The sequence below is a fragment of the Glandiceps talaboti genome, chromosome 7 (genome assembly GCF_964340395.1).
Source record: "Glandiceps talaboti chromosome 7, keGlaTala1.1, whole genome shotgun sequence".
Taxonomy (NCBI): domain Eukaryota; kingdom Metazoa; phylum Hemichordata; class Enteropneusta; family Spengelidae; genus Glandiceps; species Glandiceps talaboti.
This window is the reverse complement of record NC_135555.1, coordinates 15,059,304-15,082,745: the sequence shown is the minus strand read 5'-3', so window position 1 is coordinate 15,082,745 and position 23,442 is coordinate 15,059,304. Positions and strand designations below refer to the sequence as shown.

The window sequence follows — 23,442 nt, the reverse complement described above, 5'->3', positions numbered from 1 at the left end:
AAATTCAAGAAACTGCGCTGTTGTTTGATGATCTCGCCAGCGTCAACTCACCTCAAACATGCTTAACAATATAAATTCAGTATTTTACTTCAAGGAAGTGATGTCGGGTGATACTAAAGAGGAATATCACAGCAGGAAATAGTGGCATTTCATGAACTATGGGTTCTGGAAAATAATTTCACGTTTTTAAATTTCAGAGAAACATCAAGTTGATCTTGTTCCTTCTTCTTAGGGTATCTTTGCTGTGGGCCATTGCATGGTGGGAGTCAGCATAAAATAATATATTCATGGTTGAACAAATAATATTCATAAGAGATGTTTTACACTGGAGGGAATAGGCACTTGGGAACTTACATGAATAATCCCCCTGTGTGGGTATATCCAGTTCGTTTTTATTAAAACTGTAATATTCAATTTGGAAAGTCAGACCGCTGTGAGATTCTTTGTGATATGAATTCGACACTATGAAAACTTGTGAACTCTTGGATATGATAACAACTGGCTGCTTCTGATTGACGCAGACTATTTCTAAAATTGATGATGTCGCGTCTCGGCCACCGTACACAGAGATGTTTTCTTTTTCGCAATCTCTTCGTTGTTGAAAATCAAGTGTTGTGAACTGCAACTGTGAAAAAAAATGGACAAGTTAATAATGAGTCAGGCAATAACGCATAGCTATATCAGATATATTTCGAGTATGCGTGGTATATTAGAGTTGAGTACATACAAATTGCAGTAATATCAGTAGGTAACGTAGGCACTGTCTCCTTTGAAAACTCTAAAGAATGGGCTTATTCATTTTCAGTCCTCATCGATCAAGCTTTAATAATCTCTTATTTGAAAGTCATGATAAGTTCATTAGAATCGACTGGTCAGCCTCCAGCACTTTTGTTTAAAAGCAGGATTGATCTACAAAATACAATGTAATAGTAAGAATGAATCGAAATTACTTCCGTTTTTCGAAATGAAATCTGACACTTAAAATGATTAATGTGTGGTGGCATTACTCTATCTTTCTAGTAAAGCATGTATCTTTAATTGATTTTTAGAAATGAAACGTGTGATTGTGTGGCCCTGGGTTGAATTTAATTTTCTGCAAATTGAAATATTTATAAGTTGGTATACAAAGCAAGATTTAGTGATCGAAATCAATTTATGACAAACACAAACTGATATAACTGATCTAGCTATATATATATATATATATGTATGTATGTATGTATGTATGTATGTATGTATGTATGTATGTATGTATGTATGTATGTATGTATGTATGTATGTATGTATGTATGTATGTATGTATGTATGTCTGTCTGTCTGTCTGTCTGTCTGTCTGTCTGTCTGTCTGTCTGTCTGTCTGTCTGTCTGTCTGTCTGTCTGTCTGTCTGTCTGTCTGTCTGTCTGTCTGTCTGTCTGTCTGTCTGTCTGTCTGTCTGTCTGTCTGTCCGCCCGCCCGACCGCCCGCCCGCCCGCCCGTCCGTCCGTCCGTCTGTCCGTCTGTCTGTTATATCTGACTGTCTGTATATGTCTGTCTGTCCATTCGTCCGTCCGTCTGTCTGTCTGTCTGTCTGTCTGTCTGTCTGTCTGTCTGTCTATCAATCTGTCTTGTTCTCTATCTATCTATCTATCTATCTATCTATCTATCTATCTATCTATCTATCTATCTATCTATGTGTCTGTCTGTCTGTCCGTCCGTCTGTCCGTCCGTCCGTCTGTCTGTCTGTCCGTCCGTCCGTCTGTCTGTCCGTCCGTCCGTCTGTCTGTCTATTAATCTATTTTATCCACCCCCTTTCTTACACTCTTATTTAACTCTATAATTACACGTTTGCGTCATGTGTACTGTTTACTGTTACACGTCTACTCGTTAGCCTCGATGCAATAATGTTACTGATGAGATTGCGTAATACACTGCAGTTTAATTTGCATAATCATTGTAGAATACAACTCACCAATACTGCATTGCCTGTAGATACGGATATATTATAAAAACACGACACGCTAGATGTACATGAATAATCAGGAGAAGTGATAACGCCCCATTCGTCTGTATACCCACCACCGCAGTTTGGAATACCATTATCTGTAGAGACATACACATAAAAGAGTACAATCAAAATTAGACATGATATATGCAGTCTATCTATATATATGATGTAATGTTTTGGATAAAAGGTTGGCTTAATCTGAGTAGACTGTGCACATCATGTGTAGAAAATAAGGAGAATAAATTATGGAAATGTAGTACAGGAAATACAAAGTTACATTTTAACACGACAGTGTCAACCTTTACATTCAAAGAAGACATTGTGAAACTTTTGCATTTACTCCATGGAAATGATTTTGTGACTCAACATTTAGAACATTAACGATCAGTTTATTTGCGCGTCATTAATCTCCTCATTGTCTTAACAACTGCACATCTAGCTTCGAATCCAATTGCTTTCTGACTTTGAATTATTTTTCAATTTCAAATTTAATGTATTTTGACAAATAAAATACACCTATCTAAAATTACTTGGTTATAAGATAATCGAGGATGAAAGTTTATTGCTTAAGGATTAAAAGCACTCTATAAACATATGACCCCCCCCCCCCCCCCATGAATGAGAGATCTTTAAATAACAATTTTCCAATTGGCTTTAGAGCATATGGTCAATTAATCTCGTGTTTAGAATAATTGACTTTGGCAATCCTCGTAAAATAAGGTATTTCCGTTCTTCAGTATTATTGGACTTTGGACATCTAATCTGGTAATTGACAAAATGGATAATCATCTAGAGATGATGAATGTCCCAAGGTAGGCAATAAACAGATTATGGAATCGTAAATCGTAAAGTTCATTAAATGATGATGATGATGATATCGTCAAATTAAAAAGAAGATGGCCGCAGGTCATTTGCTCGTCTAAAGATAGCTACCGCCGTGCTTTACGTCTGTATTTATTGTAATACAAAGATAAAAGGACATGTTTATCATAAAATGTGTCGGTTATCTAATTTAAATTGGCTATATAGCTTACAATGTGTTTGTTTTTTCGACTGGAGACACAGTTCTTGTCCATTAGAAAATCCATAAAAGTGCGCAATGTCGTTTAATACACACTCGGAAGGAAATAGCTCGTACCTTGCATCTCTCGTTCATATCATTTTCGATCGAAGTAATAGTTTCATCAATTTTATGCTGGAACTTCGTCAAAGATTAAGCATATTACACACGTTACGGCTAAATGTTCGATATTGTTGATGTATATTTAATATTGTCTATACCTGTACGTTATTCATGTCAAATATACAAATAAATAAATAAACAAGTTGTTTTGAGCTAAGGTCAGAATCTCCCGAGAGAAGTAAAATATTGTTATACTATGATTAGATACACGACTGAAATTGAGATGAACGTCTGTTTCGTGTGTGCCATAGCTCACCTTGTAGGACATCGACCCTTTCCCGTACTCAACCGAGATCTTACTATGTCAAAGATGGCTATCAAGTAGATACAGCTAGAGGGATTTTATGAGTACCCTTTAAACTAACACATAAATATTGTAAATAAATATCACCATTTTTATTAGGCTGTCATACGATTACAACTATAGGCCATCGTTGTGTTCAATATATGTGATAGTGCTCGTACTCTGACCTTGAAGAATCCCTAGGTGTCTGTCATTGCCGCCATGATGTCCATATCTCGCATTTTAGGCGTGATGGTTTGAGACGACTGGCGTGTGATGTCTTTCAATTCATTGGAACTTGTATTGTTGATATTATTTTGAAAGAATACGCCCCGAGGATCAATCTCCCTCACAATTTCGATTTGTTTTATCCTTAAGGAATAGCGAAATAAAATTTGGTTACACCCGCCTCGTACATCTACTATCTTTTATCTTCCCCAATAATTAATACGGTATTAGGTGGCCATATTGAACTCTGAAAAATTGTTTAATGCTGACTTTTGTCTAAAATATTTGACCCCTGATTTCTTTCTTGACTTTAAGTAAGAATGGGAAATTCTTCAAAAGGAGAAGCAAAAAATAAGCGTTCTAGAACTTTATTTCAATAGCCCATGCTATGATAAATGATGATATATACTCCAAGAATGATTACTTGGGGGAAACTGTCGCACGTAAACAGGATTACATCATGTATTAATATTTGCATGATGAGTTTCGTGTGGGCAAATGCTGATGTACAATAAGGCAAAACCTCTTTTCCTAATCCCAAATGTTATATATTCTCAATCTTATAACAAAAAGGTAATGGTGTCTTTTGAGACATTTCTTACAGTTTGTCATTTTCCTGTGGAGGATGAAGAAGTTGAGAAAAACAGCAATTTGGAAAACATTCAATAATTCATTGAAAACTAATACAAACTAAATTAACTGATCATACTCGACTCAAATTGTAGTGAAATTTGATATAATAATGGTATACATTATTTACGTGCTTTGATCCCTGAGGGATTAATTGTTGCTTAGCAATCGCCCACTCGACTGAAACTGACTACTCATAACTGCAACCAAAGAAAAAACCAAATCCTCACGAGATGGTAAACATATATGGTTTTCTTTAATGTCCAATTTTCTATCTTACACGTTAAGTCAAGAATCATTACTCAAGATCGATTTATAAAATGGCATTTTTTTATTGTCTTTTTGATTGACGATTCAAGAAAATGTTTCCGCCACAAAATTTCTTGAAGTCACAATTTTGGTTCAGGGATATATAACTCCAAATAACGTTCAAGATATCTATGACACGATATTTGATGTATGTGTTGTCATATATATGAATTAGGTGACGGAAATTGCTGCTTCGGCTACAAAGTGTGGGGAAATATTTCATAATTAATTGCTATCTTGTATTATCACATACAAATATATCGTCCCATGTTTGTCCATTTGTTATAATGGTGTCAGCTTTTAAACACAGTAAAAAAAGAGTTACAGCTTCTCTGACATATTTGCTTGATATAAACACATTTCTATTCGATGATTCAGAAATGATATATATATGGCGATTTAGTCTTGGACAGGATTGTTGATACATATAAAAAAATATTGATATACGATGGAATGATATGAATTGCGTTTCAGCTATTGGACAGGATATGCAAAAAAGTAAGTGAGCCCCGAGGGCATTTCTTTAGTAAATATTATTTCTCGCGACTACTGTGCTAAATATTTTCTTTCAATATAAGACACAATCAAATTCAATTGTGAGGATTCATGAACCATAATGTATCGGTGGCAAATACATCGAAGCGTTGTATTTGAATGGAATACCCACAAGGTCATAGTCACATTGACGACTCGTCTATTTTGTCATGATTTTGACCTTGCGAATGATTAATGTGTTGTCACCACTTACTATATAAATGGCATAATAATCGGTATTTTATCAATGTGATATGGAATTGTAACCATGTCAACTGAAATTCGATTAATTTGAACCGATGACGTGTCGTTGATACATGCAATGGGAGTTGAAGATGTGGTATGGATGTAAAGTGTTAGGTATTTTTGATTTTTTATTCATAAAACAAATCTACTAAATTTTGCTACACGACAAAAAATACAATGTGAAACAACAAATGCTGCGTCCTTGTTTTTTTTGTTCAATAAATTGCACAGCGCTAATAGGTGTCTAAAAAGCTTGTTATTGTACGTACAACAAACAGTGCATTTGTAAATTTGTTTTTAATTTATTGAGTAACAAACAAGGACACAGTATTTGATTTTCACGTAGGTTTGTCGTGTAGGAAAACATGATAGTAGAGTTGGTTTATGAATACAAAATCCAAAAATAAATGCCAAATTGTCATCCATATATGGCAAAATGAAACATTTGATCCTGCCCAACAGGACAAGAATTAGATTAACCATCAACACGATTACTACGCTCGCTGCCCAATGCCACCTGACTGTGTTCTTCATTTGGTCAATCTTAGTACTCTATACGTGTAAAGTTATAATTGTTCAATCTTCACAAATTTATCATTAATGGCTTACAACACCTCTCTCGTTTTGAACCACAAACTATAAAGAAAAACATTTTGTATACATTTCAACACATCAAAATAATTGCTATTGACAGATTGCGTTAGTCCTTGTGCGTGCGAAAGAAGCGCTTAACGTCGACAAGAAATAAACCATGTATTGTGATGATGTTGCACTTAATGATATTACTTGTTGTTTCATGTCCAGAAAAATAAATAAAAACGCACCTATAATTCCCAGAAGCAAAGAAGAATATCAATATGTTACAGAAACATTTTTGTGCATTATATAGAGACCGACTAGAAATGAGAAAATGGGGAAATATCCGCAACTAGTCGACTATATGTATCCGAAATTGGAAACGAAACGAGAAAACGAAGAGTGATATGTGAGGATATTATAGTCTGGTATATCTGAACAATACATCACCTCCATAGTTAATCACAGTATGAATTTTAGATGGATGTTTTAATAGGACCATTTACATGCAATTTCATCAAGTAAATATGGATATCTAGTTTTTTATCATGCTTTTAAACGTGATTGTGTTATCTTTTGAGGCATAATAGCATTTACGGGAGGGGGGGGGTTCTTTGGAATATACACTTTTTGAAGGCTATTCTAAGTTCACCACGGTGCCATTACGGCAGCATTACATTTCCAATAATGGAACATTGCTTCGCTTATGTCAACTAGAGCAAATAGCAAATACAGTAGAATGCATTATAGTATAGAGTTTAGGGTGTTTAAGACATACTACTTATATATGATGTGTACGTTGTATACATATAAACCAGATTTCATCTCTGCTTCCGCAACAGTGAATTTGTTTGCTCCTTTGAGTGAGTACAAATGTATGTCTGCATCGAAGAATCCTGCCACCTTTTTGCAAAGGAATGTCTTTTACGAAGCAAAATGAATCAATACCAGACACGGAAATACGCCATAAGCTGAATTTACACTTGCGCTGTTGAGATATTTGTAGTAACATGATTGACTTTCAGCATACCGACATCTAATAACGTATGCAGTGAGATTTTGCCTTTGATTGACTTGCATTTTGTCATCACATATGCACTCAATATAATGCAATTGATATTACCACAACATGTAATATGAAAAACCTGTCCACGAAAATTGAGTAGTATCTGAACTGATCTCCCTAGCTCACTGAATTGTTGGGGATAGTTAGGGAACCTTTAGTAATTACATGGGGAGGGCAAGGGGAATGAAGCATTCAGCTCAGCCGATGAGATCCAAACACAGGTATTTATTAATGCAGTGCCCTCCACATGGCGGTAGTAGTGGGAAATAACCAATGCTTTTAAAACGGCCAACATGTTGGCAGCGGTGGGATTAATTCCTAACCATTGATTCTGGAACTCATATCCTTTTACATATCTGACAGCATTTAAATCGCCCTTTGGGATACTTTAATAGGGGGTAGGTCATGTTTTAGAGAAAACAAAGCTGGAGAAGGGCCACTTTTTAGCTCAATGGAGTCGGGAGGGTCACAAATAACGCAACATCCAGAGCCTGATTTTTTTTCCGGCTCTCCCCCTCCCCTATTAATTACTGGAGGCTCCCTTACAATGAACCAAATACAGTAAAATCTCATCTTCTTTGTCGCTGCAAACTGATTAGATAATTCTCCATTCAAACCCTCGGACTCGTGTACTGTATAGCTGTTCAATTCGATATTACAGTGGAAAATATCAATTTGATATATCCCTTACACTATACATAGGCCAGGGAGACGATTGCTTAAATTGTCCAACTCTATTATATCTGTCACAAAGTGTTATTTTCACGTCGAGGTATACTTCATATACATGGACACGTAATTGAAACTGGAGATTTTTATCTATCTATGTTCATTAGAACATCCTCGTATCAAAATCCGATGAGCTTGGTGTAATGGTACTTGATGGCGATGTCACTTAGCGGTGTCTAGTCGATGAATTATTGCAGGTTAGGAAGTTAGACAAGTGATATCAGATATGCACAAAAGGAAACTATGGAAACTAGAGACGGACAGAGATGCAGAGACAAAGACAACGAGACGGGGAGACGAAGACATAAGACACAGCGACCAAAAGATAGAGAGGGACATAGACAGGCAGACAGACAGACAGACAGACGGACGGACGGACGGACGGACGGACGGACGGACGGACGGACGGACGGACGGACGGACAGACAGACAGACAGACAGACAGACAGACAGACAGACAGACAGACAGACAGACAGACAGACAGACAGACAGACAGACAGACAGACAGACAGAGATCGGGGGACGACAATACAGTGTCAACGAGAGGGACGAAGAGAATAGTGATGAAAGAAAAGATGGAAACGTCTAGTGTCTGAAATCATCTTTACATAGTTTCAATATTTGATGTATGTAAACAAAAAGCCGTAGACATGTCTTTCGCATATCAGTATTTGTTACATGATCATATAGACATAAAGACATGATGTAAATATTTGAACATTCTTCTGTATTTGCACAGTAACTGCATAGTTGATATCACCAGCTATATAGACGAGGAGTCGTGGCTAAAACAAACAAATTTATTTTTAATATTTCAAGTAACATCTGCAAGTTTACTTTGCACACTAATTTTCTATCTTGTGTTTACAGTCTGTTACATCATTGTCATTAGCAATTTTTTTTTCTGATGTTGAATTGAAGATGTCAAATCACACAAATTTGTCAAATCGCACATAACTTGTAGATAATAACTGTACAACAAACTATGGACGTTTGATGAATAAATCTACACTATATAGGGTAGTATATCAAATTTGATTAATTTTATTAAAATATGAATAGATTGTAGTTATATCAATGACATTTCAAAAGATCTTTTCTTGATTATGAATAATTGAATGGCTGTATCATTGTTCATATGGAGATGTTATGATGATACGAATATGATTATTATGAAATATGACAATAATGTCTTGTGGGATTATAAACATAATTATCGTAGGTTTTACTGATCCGACGAGCTGTCAATAAAATCTGACAATTTTAGTAAATCCTTAAATTTTATATTCATAAGAAAAAAATCAATTTGTATTTGATACGAATGTGAGTTGGGTGTATTTTAAATTTGCATTCGGGTTTATCCAAATGTTCTGTTAACCAATCGATCTCTGTATGTATGTGATTTAATTGTCCTTATCTACCGTTTCTGTCAAAACATATTATTTTACTCTTTGAAATGCAGCACTGGCCTACCAAACTGAGCAGAAATTGATATAGTGACATGACCTTGAATGTAATTACCTTCGTCGTACAACATGAACTAATCAGGTTTATCAGATTACAAGAAATCTATGATACAAAGTACTAGATATCTCATTTGTTTACCGGTTAACTAATTAAAATTATACGGAGACTCGATACTCAAAGAAGAGGTATTTTCTTATTTTGTTTACTCCTGAAAAAAATGTTATTTTTATATTACTGTAGTTTGTCGTGAAAAGCCCTAATGAAAGGTTTTTATTTTTTGCAATGTAGAAGGTCACAAATCTTTGTCGATGAACTCTCTTTAATAATTAAAAGTTTTTAAAATATTGCGGTTGCTTTCTTTGTTCAGTACAATTGCAATCCATTGTCGGTCACATTTAAGGAAAAAATCAGGGTTAAGCATGCAGATGTTTGAAGTAGCGGTCCAAATAAAGCCATTTTAAAATCCAAAATGACCCAAATCCTCTTTTATTAATCTGTTCGAAAATAACGAAAATTGTTGATTTTTTTGAAGACAATATAGGGAACCTACAAATTGATTTGTTGTTTCAAATTGACAAAGAACAATTATAACAGAGTTTTAAATAAATTATTAAGAACTTTGCGGTTTAGGCAAATTGGTTTGCGAGGCGATGCTAACTTAAATATATCATATTGAGAATCAAGTCACGCCCTAATAATCAATATTACATATTATTTTCATTACTTCAGAAAGTGTGTACAAATTCTGGTCTGGCAGATTTATTGTTTTCCCCAACAAACAATTTGTAAAACTATCAAAATCTAGTAAAATATGATAATGGCGATTTTGAACGTTAGGACGAAACATTTCAAGTACCATAAAATCAATGACATAAACGCGTTTTGTCGTGACGTAGCACGACCCTGATAGAAATTCCATATGTTTAGTTCAAACGCGTGTACCTTACATTCGCATGTGTGACGTATAATCGACGGCTTTATATGATTTGTCTATTGACATATATACAGAGCCAAATAAGGTCCTTGTTGGTCAGGGATAGATATTTTTATTCACACTAGATCTACAAAGCTGCGTGTACATTTAGAAAAAAAATGTACAGAAAGCTACATTATGTAACCTTGACTTGCATGACCCCAACGCTATAACATTATTTTATGCTCAGCTAGGCATATAATTATGTGCATATAAATGTTACACAGTCAAATAATGAAAATCTGTTAACTTGAAACAAAACGTCCCAGCAAAAATCTTACTAATATTGCCACAGTGTATCATTTGATTCAACAACAGTAATTTAGCTGGTAACATTGCTAAATATTTTCTTCTAGTTCAACAAAAATCTATTTCAACGACGTCTGATGAGACAAAGGCCTTAGAATGATAGTGCTACATTTCGTTGGTAACGTTTTCATCGAGCCAGAAGACTATTTCTTTCAACTTAACTAACTTCCAATTATTATTATATAGTAAATAATCGCGTACTGGAAATGCAATCCAGTGACAAAAAAAATTGCGCCATCTTACAAATTAATGTATGTGATTGTATTTGGAACCAATTTCATGAGAACGTGTCATGTATTCGAAGGTTTTCACCTAGCTTTTTCTGTCCGTTTCGTAACTACGTATTTATCGCATAAGAAGCAAACCTATAAAATAGCAAGGCCAGATGATACCAATAAAATACACTGCTAGTCCGTAGTTAGATCGTTCAAGTTGAAACTTTAAGGTTCATTTGTACAGATTCTAAATGTAAACTTCTAACGTTGTAATCGTACATAGGAATTTTCGTATACGTGATATTTAGGATATTTATATTCTCTACAATATTATATTGTACAGGCTGTCATAAAACAGTGAAATATTGTGGGCATCTGTTGCACTGCTCTGATGACCTGAACGTGTACGCTGAATTGATGCATTATAATGAATGGTTAGCGTGGGATATCAGAACTATAAATTGTGCACGTAAGCAGGCTGTAAATCTTATTACTTTATGATAGCAATATATAAAGAGATTTAGCTTGTTTTTTCTATCGACAGAAAAAATACTACTTACCAATGCGACTAAGTGTTTGTCCGCCTACGTTGGTGCTGTTGTTACAGTTTGTATATCCCGTAGCATCATTAGCGATGGAAATCAGGACAACACAACCTATCACCATAACGTGGATACTGCATGCTACTTTGATTGTCAACATTGTGTGTGTGTCAATTGAAACATGCCATTTAACCGCCAAAATAGTGTTATATTACAAGGTAACCTGTAACAAAAGAAATAAACGAAAATCAAATATAAAGTATTAACTACTAAGGAAACGTTTATAACGCTGAATAAAAATGATCTAAGAAAACATTGGTCAGGAATTCTACCAAAATTAAGACACTTTAGAGTTTCAATTAGGCAGCATGGTGTGTTTTACATGAAATCATGAATTACACAAAGCATAATACATGTAGCACTTACTCAACAAATATGTTGCATTTTATCTCCCTGTGAATCTTCATTGTCTCATTCAAGAGTGATATTGACTTGTGTTCACATTGAGATAAAATGTATCATTTCCTGTGTGTACGTGTGTGCTATCATTCTCTGTATAATTGTTTGTGTAATTTGAAGCAAAATTCTAAGTTTTGTGTGAGATGTAAAACAGGTGGTGGCACCTAATTGAAAATGTAAAGTTACTATTGTGGTAGTAACAATAAGAATTCATCTTCTTCAAGATCGCATGGCTCTTCATGAGTGCGAGTATTATGCCACAATACATGTAGTATACATGTATTGAGGTCAAAAGGATTATGAGGACCGAGCCAATCCCTCATCAGCTGATTGGAATTTAGTTAACAGACAACTACCATGCCTCTAGTTATTTTTACATTGATGAAAGGAAAGTAATACGGCCCAATTTCTTTTAAGATACAGACAAAGCATCTCTTGCTTCAAGGGAGCCACTGAAATCAATACTAGTTGTTAGCAAAAGCAAGTAGTAATTCGAATTAAACTTGCGGCTAAAACTTAACCCAACACTAGTATACGTACAGTATAGAGTATTCTCATTACTGTTCTCATGGATATAAATAGTTTAACTGTTTGGAGGCAAAAATCTTTCTTTGCACAGCTGCATTCCACAAAAGCAAACGAAATAGCTTTTAAAAGTACTATATTTCATAATCTCATTATTAAAATGAACGATTAACGACTGTAATTAGAATTCCTCAAATTCCTTGGTATTCATCATTATTTCACAGATGATGCCAAATTTTAATTTCGATTATGTATATTCTTGTAATAGTCTTGACAATAATCGCACTACATTATTAGTTTGCTAGTTGCAGGTTACAGCTTCTATATCTAGTCTTCATTGTCTCTTTTCCATGTGACTGGGTAATGGATCCTGCTCTGTGTGTTGTGTCTCTGTTATTGTTAGTCTTGTGAACTGAATTATAACTATCTTTGCCTTCAAACCATCCTGTCCCATGAGTGAAACAGCATGGCAACTTCATTTCTCCAGTAAATCAACCCAATATTTAAATGTCTGATTCTTGATTAAATAACCAGTACGGATATTTATACATTGACTATGCCCAATATCACGTATTTTTATTGACAATTTGCATGTCTTTATCCAAGCAGATGATATGCTTTGTAACATATGTTCGATATGGATATGATTTACAGCCAGACGTTGCAAAAACATTGTATATTTATAAACATCTTTTCATGAGTTGGGAGCCTTCTGTCATTACAAGGGCGGAAGGCCAGGGGTCACTTTTTACAAATTGGTCCTCGGGAAGTGTCATATTTTAGAAAATGCAAATTGAGGGAGGGTCACATTTTTAGCACAATATACAATAGGGAGGGTCACATTTTATACCACAGCCCGCTTGATTTTCTCCCGGCCCTCCCCCTTGTAATTACTGAAGCCTCCCTTAGTGCAATGTAAACGTTTCTCTGACAGTATATACCATCATATTGGAAAGTATGTACATGTTCCGCCAATCTGATTACCATAATCAGGTTAGATTGAGTTGAAGTGCTGACGCGTTACGTCAAAAGAATACATTCCAAACAATTGTAAAAATTCCAAGAAAACTATTATTTTTATCTGCGTTGGACCTGCATAATTTACAAATGTTTTCATTGCAATAGAGAGTTGTGTATAAATATGATAATTTATTTTACCATACGTTTATTTGACACAAGTGAAGGGTGTTGGTGTTAAGCAAATATCAATATACGTTTAAGGTTAGCTTTTGGTATTATAATGTAACGTAACGTAACGTAACGTAACGTAACGTAACGTAACGTAATTTAATGAAACGAAATGTATTGTAATGTAATGTAATCTAGTGCAATGCAACGTAATGTAATATAATATAATGTAATAATGTATTGTAATATAATGTAATGTAATGTAATGTAGTGTAGTGTAGTGCAAAGACAAATATGCATTTTTGTAGATTAACCCATATTGGCGCCATTAAATAGAACTATAATTAGATTAGATTATTATAAGTTATGACCATGCCTTAAATTACCTCTGTTTTTTATGTTGCCAAGAGGGGATGCATAGCACATTACATCATTTTACAACATGCTATAAATATACTATATGACACAAACAAAGGTGAGTTAGTTGCACTCTAGATAATATATCCACTGTGAAGCCTTGCGGAGATAATAAAAAAGTATGGTCTAGTTGTGATGTACGATGACACACGTTTTAATCATTTGTAAAATTGTCACAGGTCAAAGGTAGAGAGGTGTTTGGGGTAAAGGTATGTCAATCAAATAAATATGGTTCTGAAATGACAAATATCTCTTTTGCCGAAATACTGAAGCTTAAGGTTTGTATTTTTAACTTTCGGGTTAATGATTCAAAGCTCATATTTTAACCGTAAGTTACAACATGCCTTTAAGCTAGGTGTATTTCCCAACCACCGGTACATTTTTATGACAGCATGATTCATCAAATTAGGAACCATTTTTATGCAATATGGTTTTTAAATACATATGAAACATTGTATAATACAACAGTTGATCATTGATAAAGTTGATATTTGCGGCATTTCAAATAAAATGCATCTTTTGATAAGTCGATATCTTTGCAGGCATTACTTTGCTTGTGCAATCGGCAATATAATTTTGTCAAAATATTGCCAGGTAACATTATGACTATATCCATTCGCACACTCCCTCTAGTTATTTTTGCTTTATTTGTAACTTTTAAAAACAATGGCTGGGGGGTCAGAATCACCTAGCATTGTGCTATTATTGTAAACTCCCATTACCCAACAATCAACCTCGCTGTATACTTTACATCTTGAACTATAAAGGTTAGGGACTGGACAAAAATAATAGGGTGGGGTCGGTGTTTACAAAAGACATCCAATCGTTGCACAAAACATCCTGACCCACCCCATGAAAAAGGTTACCCTGGGCCCCTCGGTGATACGTCCCCGGGTTGATACTTAATTAAGCCCTTGTTTTAAGATGTTTCGGACTGGCTGTTGGGTCCTTAATCATCCTTCATAGACCCCGGAGACGTATCGCCAGTGTCTTCCCTGCAATAACCTTGACAAACTGATCACTTGGCTAACTGAACTGTAAACAAGTTTATTATACCAAACAAAATAATCCAGTTTGAACCAGCTTTGGAAACTGTTTCCATTAATTAACAAATTTGATCTAACGACCCATAGTTGGTTATGTTAAACGCAATGTCACACACGTATTTAATATTGATGGTGTTTGGAGTTCCCTTCCATTTATTACTACTACCACACACACACACACACATTCACACACACATACACACACACACACACACTTATAGTTTTGAGTTCATGAAAGATTTTTTTTTTATTTGATTAACTAGCAAAACATTATTGAATAAACACCAGTGACCCACCCCTAAACGCATGCACAAATATCAGTGACCCCCCCCCCCCCCATCGCTTGCACAAAAATAGTGACCCCCTAAAAATACCCCCCCCCCCGGTAATTTCTGTCCAGTCCCTGACATATTTTAATATATGATAATATTTAACTATATTTCCAACTATATATGAACGCATATCATAACAGCTATCAATGGTAGAAGGTCAAGCCTCTCTTCCGAGTGACAATGTAAATTTATATCAGATTACTGTACCAAAACTCTCTGCAGAGTAAAAATGTTAATTCAAAGTATCTGTATATACGGCATTATCACGTTCACGGTACAGCTGTACGTTCTTCATCTGCCAGATGTTGCCGATACGATAGTGTGCTATCAATCAATTCTGTACTTTTTGTTTGTATTGTATGCTGTATTGATGTAACATATTGGGTACCATCAACAATGAATAGGCCATTTAACTATAGACACAAACGGGATTACAATGGATACTGATAAAGCCTTTCAAATACTACCAAACCAGGGTGACTATAATACATAGAGTTTTAATTAGTCAACACGGTGTTTTTTACATTTCACACAAAGGGTCATGTTACAAATCAAATTATATAAACAAATACAGACACAGCAAGCATATAAAATAATATTACATATTAACACAAATAAACTACACTGTCGGATGAACCAAGGAAGAGTTCAAAACACAAAAACTGTTTATTTGTGTTCAAAGTGAGATAAAATGTAACATTCTACGAAATGTGCGCGCTATCAGTGCCTGTATCTTGCCACCTGATACTTTCTGATTTGGTAGTAACATGCCTAGTGAATATAGCCTATGTTCTATTAGCCATTGATCATCCTGTCCACTTGAAATCAACACTTGAGTATAACCACATCAAAATATGGATACGGTTCTATTCTGTTTAACAGGTCATTAGGTCGACACATAGGCAGTTTATTTGCACAGTTTCTATTCTCCATAAAGAATGGTGATCTCAGTAAAATATGACGTCATCGGCCCTGCTGTAGAGCACGCGAAGTTACTGGTATGTTCTGTATATATAGCGATCTAGGGAAGCAGACAGTAGATGTTTTCCTTATATGAGCATTGTAAGAGCCTAATCTCTGTAAGCAGAATTTGCATAATATAGACATTACATAAGGAAACGCACATATTAATTGTATTGCTTATCAATCATCAATTACAACATTTCATGTTTTGTAACTTTTAAAAAAAAATTCAGGAATTCTATATTTGTATTTTCAGTGATACAGTATTACTCTGTTTTTATTGTAGATGACTCTTTCTCTTTGTAGTTATTATTTATTATTTATTATTTATTATTTATTATTTATTATTTTTATTTATTTAATAAATGGCATCAAGAAACAGTCGAATATGTTGTCGTTAATGTATCTCAAAATGTTGGATTTTTTGTTGGTGTGACTATACAGACTTAATTGGATTTTGCCGGGAGAGATGCTGTTATGCATACGTCTATAAACGTGCAATCTAATAGTTTCTGGAACATAAGATGGACATGTGAAATGCCATAGACATTAACCTTGAGGCAAAGTAATTGTCTTTTTACCGAATTCTGCACGGAAAGACTTGTGATGAAATTAGTGTCAGATATCATGATTGTCAATTGCCGAACTACCAACAGATAAGGGTTTTAATGGAACTGTGCACGTGTCTTATGGTAACAGTAATTACTAGGTCATTTTCAGGTCGCGAAATTCTGACATATGAATACCATGACCTGTTTTATTTTATATACCAGTAGGTTTCTTATGAATTTGACTCGCATCATATCAATCGTCTCAAAATTGAATCAATTAAAAGAAGATTAGTGAATTACTCAACTGTCATTCTTGTCCGAGTATCCTTTTTTTCTGTGTTTGAAAAATCATCTATGATATTGTACAAACGTTCATAATCGATAACCACATAAAGTATCTCACTGACATGACGTCTTACAAGTCGATATCAAATGGCCATCACTTATCTCTTTAATATGCAAAACAAATAGGACCAGATGTTAACTAGACATCTCCCGTAAAATGAAATGAGGAGTTGATTAAAAGACATTTACTCAAATTCTGAAATCGAGTAATTAATTTGAACTGGTGCCAACCCAATTTAAAGCATTTATGCGTCCTGGAAATTGAAAACGTGTCACTACTTGGCAACAAACAACTTCTGTTACAAACCATCACTATGCGAAGTCTTCCAATTGCTTCAAAATGTTGTTAGAATCTCATTAGTTATACGAAGTGATCATTAGTTTCAAATGTTACAAATCAACTTAACTATGTCATCTGATATTTGGAAGTGTGCATAATGCATCATATTCAGGTAACATGTCCAAAGATACACACTCTGAGCGCCACTATATACAATGACCTCTTCATACTTTTTGACAGCAAGCTAGCCATAAGGTTATTTCATATAAATTTACACCTTTTTCAACCCTTATACGTTTGTTGACATACGCTATTATTGGCAACTAATGAGCAGACGGTGCTATAACAATACCACTGCATGACCCAACAATGTGTACAAAGATGCAAGTTTACAGAAGTGTACACTATCGTACTCAACTTTGCACATTTGTTATAGTTATCTAACATCTATGTAATATGAGCATCAGATTCGGCAATAACCATATTTTCGCATGTTGTTCTAATAGTGTCTAATGTTGACAACTAGAACCCACTAAATAAGGCCAAATAAAAAAGTTGTTTGGTTCCGGTTACCCGACCCCACCTAGATTTTCACGCCGACCCTAAACCTTTTTTTACGTATTCGAGAAAAATAATAATAAAATCGCGAAAATCGTAAAGTCTCGCAAGAAATAGTGGGTTCGAAAACTGACATCAACTTAAAAAGACAATATAAAACTATTCTTCCAATCTGTAATCTGTAATCTGTACATGTACATCTGATATTATGAAATAAACAACACAAGAGACCATTTGGAAAACAATGGAAAACCTGAACTAGACACTCACACTTGAAAAAAAATAATAAAATAAAATAACAAATCTACCAACCCCACCTATTTTAAAATTGAATGTAATTGGAACCACGCATTATTTTTTGACGCCTAAACTATTCTTTCCTTCATTTTGCACACGATGTGTCTGTAATACCTATACTTAGAGTTAACCATGTTTGCTAATCATGAGTCATTCAAACTATTAGTCTTTCACATTGTCCTGCATTGTAGATATGAATGAATATTGAATAATTAATGATTAATGGCTCTAGCTATTAGTAGTAGAAAGTTAATAGCCTCTCCATGCACTATTAAACTCTCTGTAGCGTTCTGACAATACTAACGAGAACCTTACAGTATTTCAGTATTTCAAACTGTTTTCAAATTCCGCTCTACATTTTGGATAGCCATATGCCAACATTCTCATGAATAATTATCGTAAAACTGTATACTTGGTTTTACTACTTCTACTTGTACGGAACAGGTGTTAAATCATCTACTAGATCAGATAAACTCGATTGCCATCTTCACTTTACGAAAATTGAAACAACGTGCCAATATACAGTTGTATTAAATACATCATGTTTTTATTTCATTTATTTATTTATTTAAATCTTGATACATGCTGGTGCACATTCAATTCCAATAAAGATATTTTTGGTCAGGGTTTTCACGGGGGGTAAACAAAACATGTCACTCCTTTTTATAAATCATCTGCCTTTTTCCTTATTTTGTCTGAAATCGACGTGCCACTCAGTCGCACTTTCCACTCAGTCGCACTTTCAGTTGACGAAAAAGGGCGTTCTGTACTGAGAAAGTAAGGTCGCGGTTTTATAACTGTTGTGGCAGAACATGTTCAGGGTTCAAATTTCCTAGCTATGCGTCACAGGTTTTGAAAAAGACAATTTTAAGAGAACTTTTTTTCGTACAACTGTATAATCAATATTGCATAATGCTGTAACTATTTCCTTGAACGATTATTAATTAAAAAGGTATGGAGTTGTTGTTTTATGCATTGCCTTGAACATTACAAGTATGCAATGTAACCTGCCATAACGTCGTTTTAATCGGAAATGTTTACATTTATTCGTCTGGCCTCACAATATTTTTCATACAATTGGTATATTTAATCCTTTTAACGGTTCGGCTCGGTTCGGCTAACTTCGGCTCACACAAAGAAAAGGTAGCAATGTTAGTCATATTTTTGTTTCCACAGGATAAAAAATGTAGGGATATCAGTATGATAGTGTTCTGTTCATGTTATCTGGCTAGACGATCTTACAGTCTTCTGTGTTCCAAGTTCTCCTAGTGGTCTACCTTATTCAGTTAACTTTGCGAGTCTAATCTCATTTGTAGATTTATGTTGAGATGTTCGTACCGTTTTAATGGTGTGTGTGACCGGAATAACTCGTTATAGTGATGCATACGATTTTGACCCAGTTATCCGATTTTCAGTTTCAATATCGTCAAAAGGACGTTTTAGGTTAATAAAGTTTACAAAAATGCTCCCGGGAGAAACATAGTCTAAATGTAACTTTATGTTGTCTTCTTGGTTATTTCTATCATTACCCTACCAACTGAGACATGGTGAATCTTGTGGAGCCACAGCCCGGACCCATGACTGTACTTTTTTAAGCACAGTACATCGACACAAACTACAAATCTTGATACTTACATGTACTGCGCATGTGTCAGATCAGACCTAAACAAGATATACAAAAAACGAGATCGCCAAAATTGATTTGTCCACCAAATTCCAAAAAAAAAGAATGTGTCCAGAATGCAAGATCAACAGTTTTGAGAGATATGCCTTTGGAAATAAATTCAATGAGCCGAATCTTTGCATCATGAAACATTTTTATTTGCTAGTTTATGACTGGTCAATCTCAATTCACCCCAAGGTCAAGCCATTATCACAATTTGTATCGAGAAAACAACATTAGACGAGGATTTTGTAATCTCTCCAACGTGTGTTACGACTTCAAGCACAACAGGATTAACTTTATGTACGTTCGTTTCGTGTTCTGATTTCGAAGTAAATGTGAACTTTTCAACCATGTACTAGGTATTATATAAGCGTAAGTAAACTTAATGAACAAATTAATAATATGGAGATGATAAGTAACTGGAAGATTTGTTACAGATATTTAATATAACTATTAAGAGAATATCAAATATTAAAATCAAAGACTCATCATCCTAACTTTCAGTAATGCTTTTGTATAACTTTTGAAATATAAAATTTCAGAATTACACCTGCCCAGACGGGTCAATTGCATTACAGCAGGTTAGAGTTCATATCATGGGGATGATTACGTGTTTTCATAATGTATGGCAATTCGATACACCATAGCAATGACTTTCACTGTTCAACCTATTCAAACTGTCTATAAAAACAGCTTTTGAAAAAAACAGTCATAAATTTGATCCTGGTTATTAATGTGTTGGAACTTTTACCAAAAGGATTTTGTATGCCAAACCTTAATGCATTTTCATATCGTGTTGTTTTTGCTACTTTCCTTAGCTTTGTAAATAACTCTGAAATGGAGAAAGAGACACATTATTGGGATAACGTCTGCACCTTCTCTAAAGTTACATTTAATTTTGTTACTATTCAGTTATTTACTGTCATTGTACTATTTTGTAAACGATCTTCTCATGTCGTGGAAGCTGCCATGTTTGAAAATCACGTGACCATTACATGAAGGCCCTGCTGTCCTCTATAGCAAGGATCTGCGCAGTCTCGGTTACCCAGAATCCTTTCAGGGCTATGACTTCCGGCAAGTGAACTTTTGTTTGCATTGTTTGTTTTCTAGTGAAGTTATCCTGAGTGTCATTTTGAAGTTCACTTGTATCTCAGTATGCATCAACCGTGTTTTGCCATGTGAGACATGTAGCGAAGGGTTGATTTGATTTAACACTTTCAGATTTACTGGGTCATTGCAAGAGTAAACAAAGTAAATAAAAGATGTGAGGCAGACAAATTCCTTTCGGGAACTGAATGAGCTCACGAAAATGATACAAAACGTTCTCCACGATCTATGTACCCAACGGGCACACACTAGGGAATATCATGGCGACACTTACCTAATTGCTATTAGGTTGCAAACAGAAATAAATGATAAAAATGTCAGATTATGTTGCATTAGATTTCTACACTATTTGTTATCTTAGAGTGGGATACAGGTGTACGGAAACTCGATGATTAATTTCAATTTTGTTTTCTGTCAGTTGAAGTACTCGGCAGAGAGGTGTTGTGCAGGTGTCACACTTAGCTTCCTTAAACGGTCAATCCACTCTGACAAAATACGTAATCAATAACGTCTCAGGAATGAAAGAATCCTACATCCCCATGGACTAACATGAGAGCTGTGACATGTACTCAGTTCATGGTAGACAAGATATTCCCTACGAGTGTAACTTATTCCCTCTTAGACCATTGATGCATATATCTATAGGATTATTTTTCTCATGTCTATTTCAAAACTCAACGCTCAAAAATGAAACAAAATCTCAACAGCATCAGTTAGTCGATACCTTATTTGTATCATTCTGCATTGAAAACAAAAATTCCCTCCCGCTTACGTTGAATCATTAACAATGAGTTATAATAGTACGGGGTTTTACGCATCATTTCTTTATTTTTGCTGGTCTTCCGTATAAACGTTTCAGGTCATGGGGGGGGGGGGGGTTACACGTGTTGTGTTGTTATACGCCTTGGCTGCTATAATGGGTCTTTCTTGCCAGGATCGTCTGTAGTCTACACGAGCTATGTAGTTTGGGTTGTACGTTATGCGTCGTTATATGCATCACAAGCTAAACATACATACATACATACATACATACATACACACACACACACACATACATACATACATACATACATACATACATACATACATACATACATACATACATACATACATACACGTAAGTATGTGTGTACGTACGTACTGTTTTTTTTCGTCGTTTTTTATGCTATGTAATGTTTCATGTTGGAGGACCACAATGGAAATAAGTTGTTAAAACTTTTTTGTGTTATCCTCGGCAAAGGTATTCCATGCTGTATTTGTTTGTTTGTGAAAGCTGTAGTGTTATTTCCGTTTTTGTTTTTTTGCTTCGTGAATATTTTTAGCCAAATAAAATCAAATCAAATCAAATCAAACAGACAGACAGACATACAGACCGACCGACCGACAGACAGACAGACAGACATACAGACAGACAGACAGACAGACAGACAGACCGACCGACCGACAGACAGACAGACAGAGACAGACAGACAGACAGACAGACAGACAGACAGACAGACAGACAGACAGACAGACAGACAGACAGACAGACAGACAGACAGACAGACAGACAGACAGACAGACAGACAGACAGACTTCGGTATGAAATACAGTGACTCTATCAATCAACAAAAGCTACGAAACATGATTCACTTAAACTTGTGCACTGATACACATCGTGGGAGTCAAATGTATCTCACACTCTCAGGTGACAAGGGGCGTGAGAAAACAATACTATTCTTGTAACAAGTGTTGATTTTTCTTGACATGTATGGTGACTGTTGTGTCACTGACTGTACACAGAATGGCACACCGATCAATCTGGGAGTACAAATTAAACAAGAATTTAGACTAGATGTCATGTCAGTAAACATACACATACTCTAAAAACTCAAATTAGTACGCGGGTTTCTGTGGGATGTATTGATTTTATGATGATATATATATAAATAGTATATCTAGTTATGACAATATAGTATCTTGCTGAAAAATGACGACGTTATTACAGGATGACGACATTACTTTTAATGTTATTATAACGAGATAACTATCTTGTGATGACGGTATATTGTTTAAAACAAGATTCGATCAACATTATATTTACTTAATGATGCAACAAAAATTATTTATTTCTTCTATGTTATATTGTATCCATTCATGTGTCCAATTATCCTTAAATCACTACATGCAAAGATGTGGCAAAGTGTGGATAACGGATCCGTAATGTGTTCTTAATAAAAATGCAATTTGATTGAAATCTAAAACAACCTACAGGCATGTCTTCTGGAATCAGATTATCTCTTGATTGTCAGAACATATGCAAATTAATTCTCCACGGCATGTCGAGTGTCTCTCTCTGGGATCTCTCTCTGTACAACGACGTGCATACACGCTATTTAAAACTACTTAACTGTTTAAAGAGACGGCAGCTTGTTCGATTTCCTGTCGGTGCGGATTGTGTACAATGGAATGTTCAACCTTAGCCTTCAGGGAAAACTTTCAATCAATTTTAT

At 35.0% G+C, this 23,442-nt stretch overlaps 1 protein-coding gene across 2 annotated transcripts in view; it reads right to left on the bottom strand.

Moving 5' to 3' along the window:
• The window catches only part of LOC144438231 (tolloid-like protein 2), a 35,424-nt gene that overhangs the window by 3,502 nt on the left and 8,480 nt on the right, over nucleotides 1–23,442 (bottom strand). The window contains exons 2-4 of one of the 2 annotated variants that reach the window (XM_078127274.1): nucleotides 11,295–11,499; nucleotides 1,950–2,080; nucleotides 355–625 (exon numbers count right to left, since the gene is read on the bottom strand). In XM_078127274.1, coding sequence (XP_077983400.1) covers nucleotides 355–625; nucleotides 1,950–2,080; nucleotides 11,295–11,436 — 544 coding nt within the window. In that variant the 5' untranslated portion in view covers nucleotides 11,437–11,499. The remainder of the gene's footprint in view (nucleotides 1–354; nucleotides 626–1,949; nucleotides 2,081–11,294; nucleotides 11,500–23,442) is intronic. The other variant, XM_078127275.1, reaches the window with a different exon arrangement.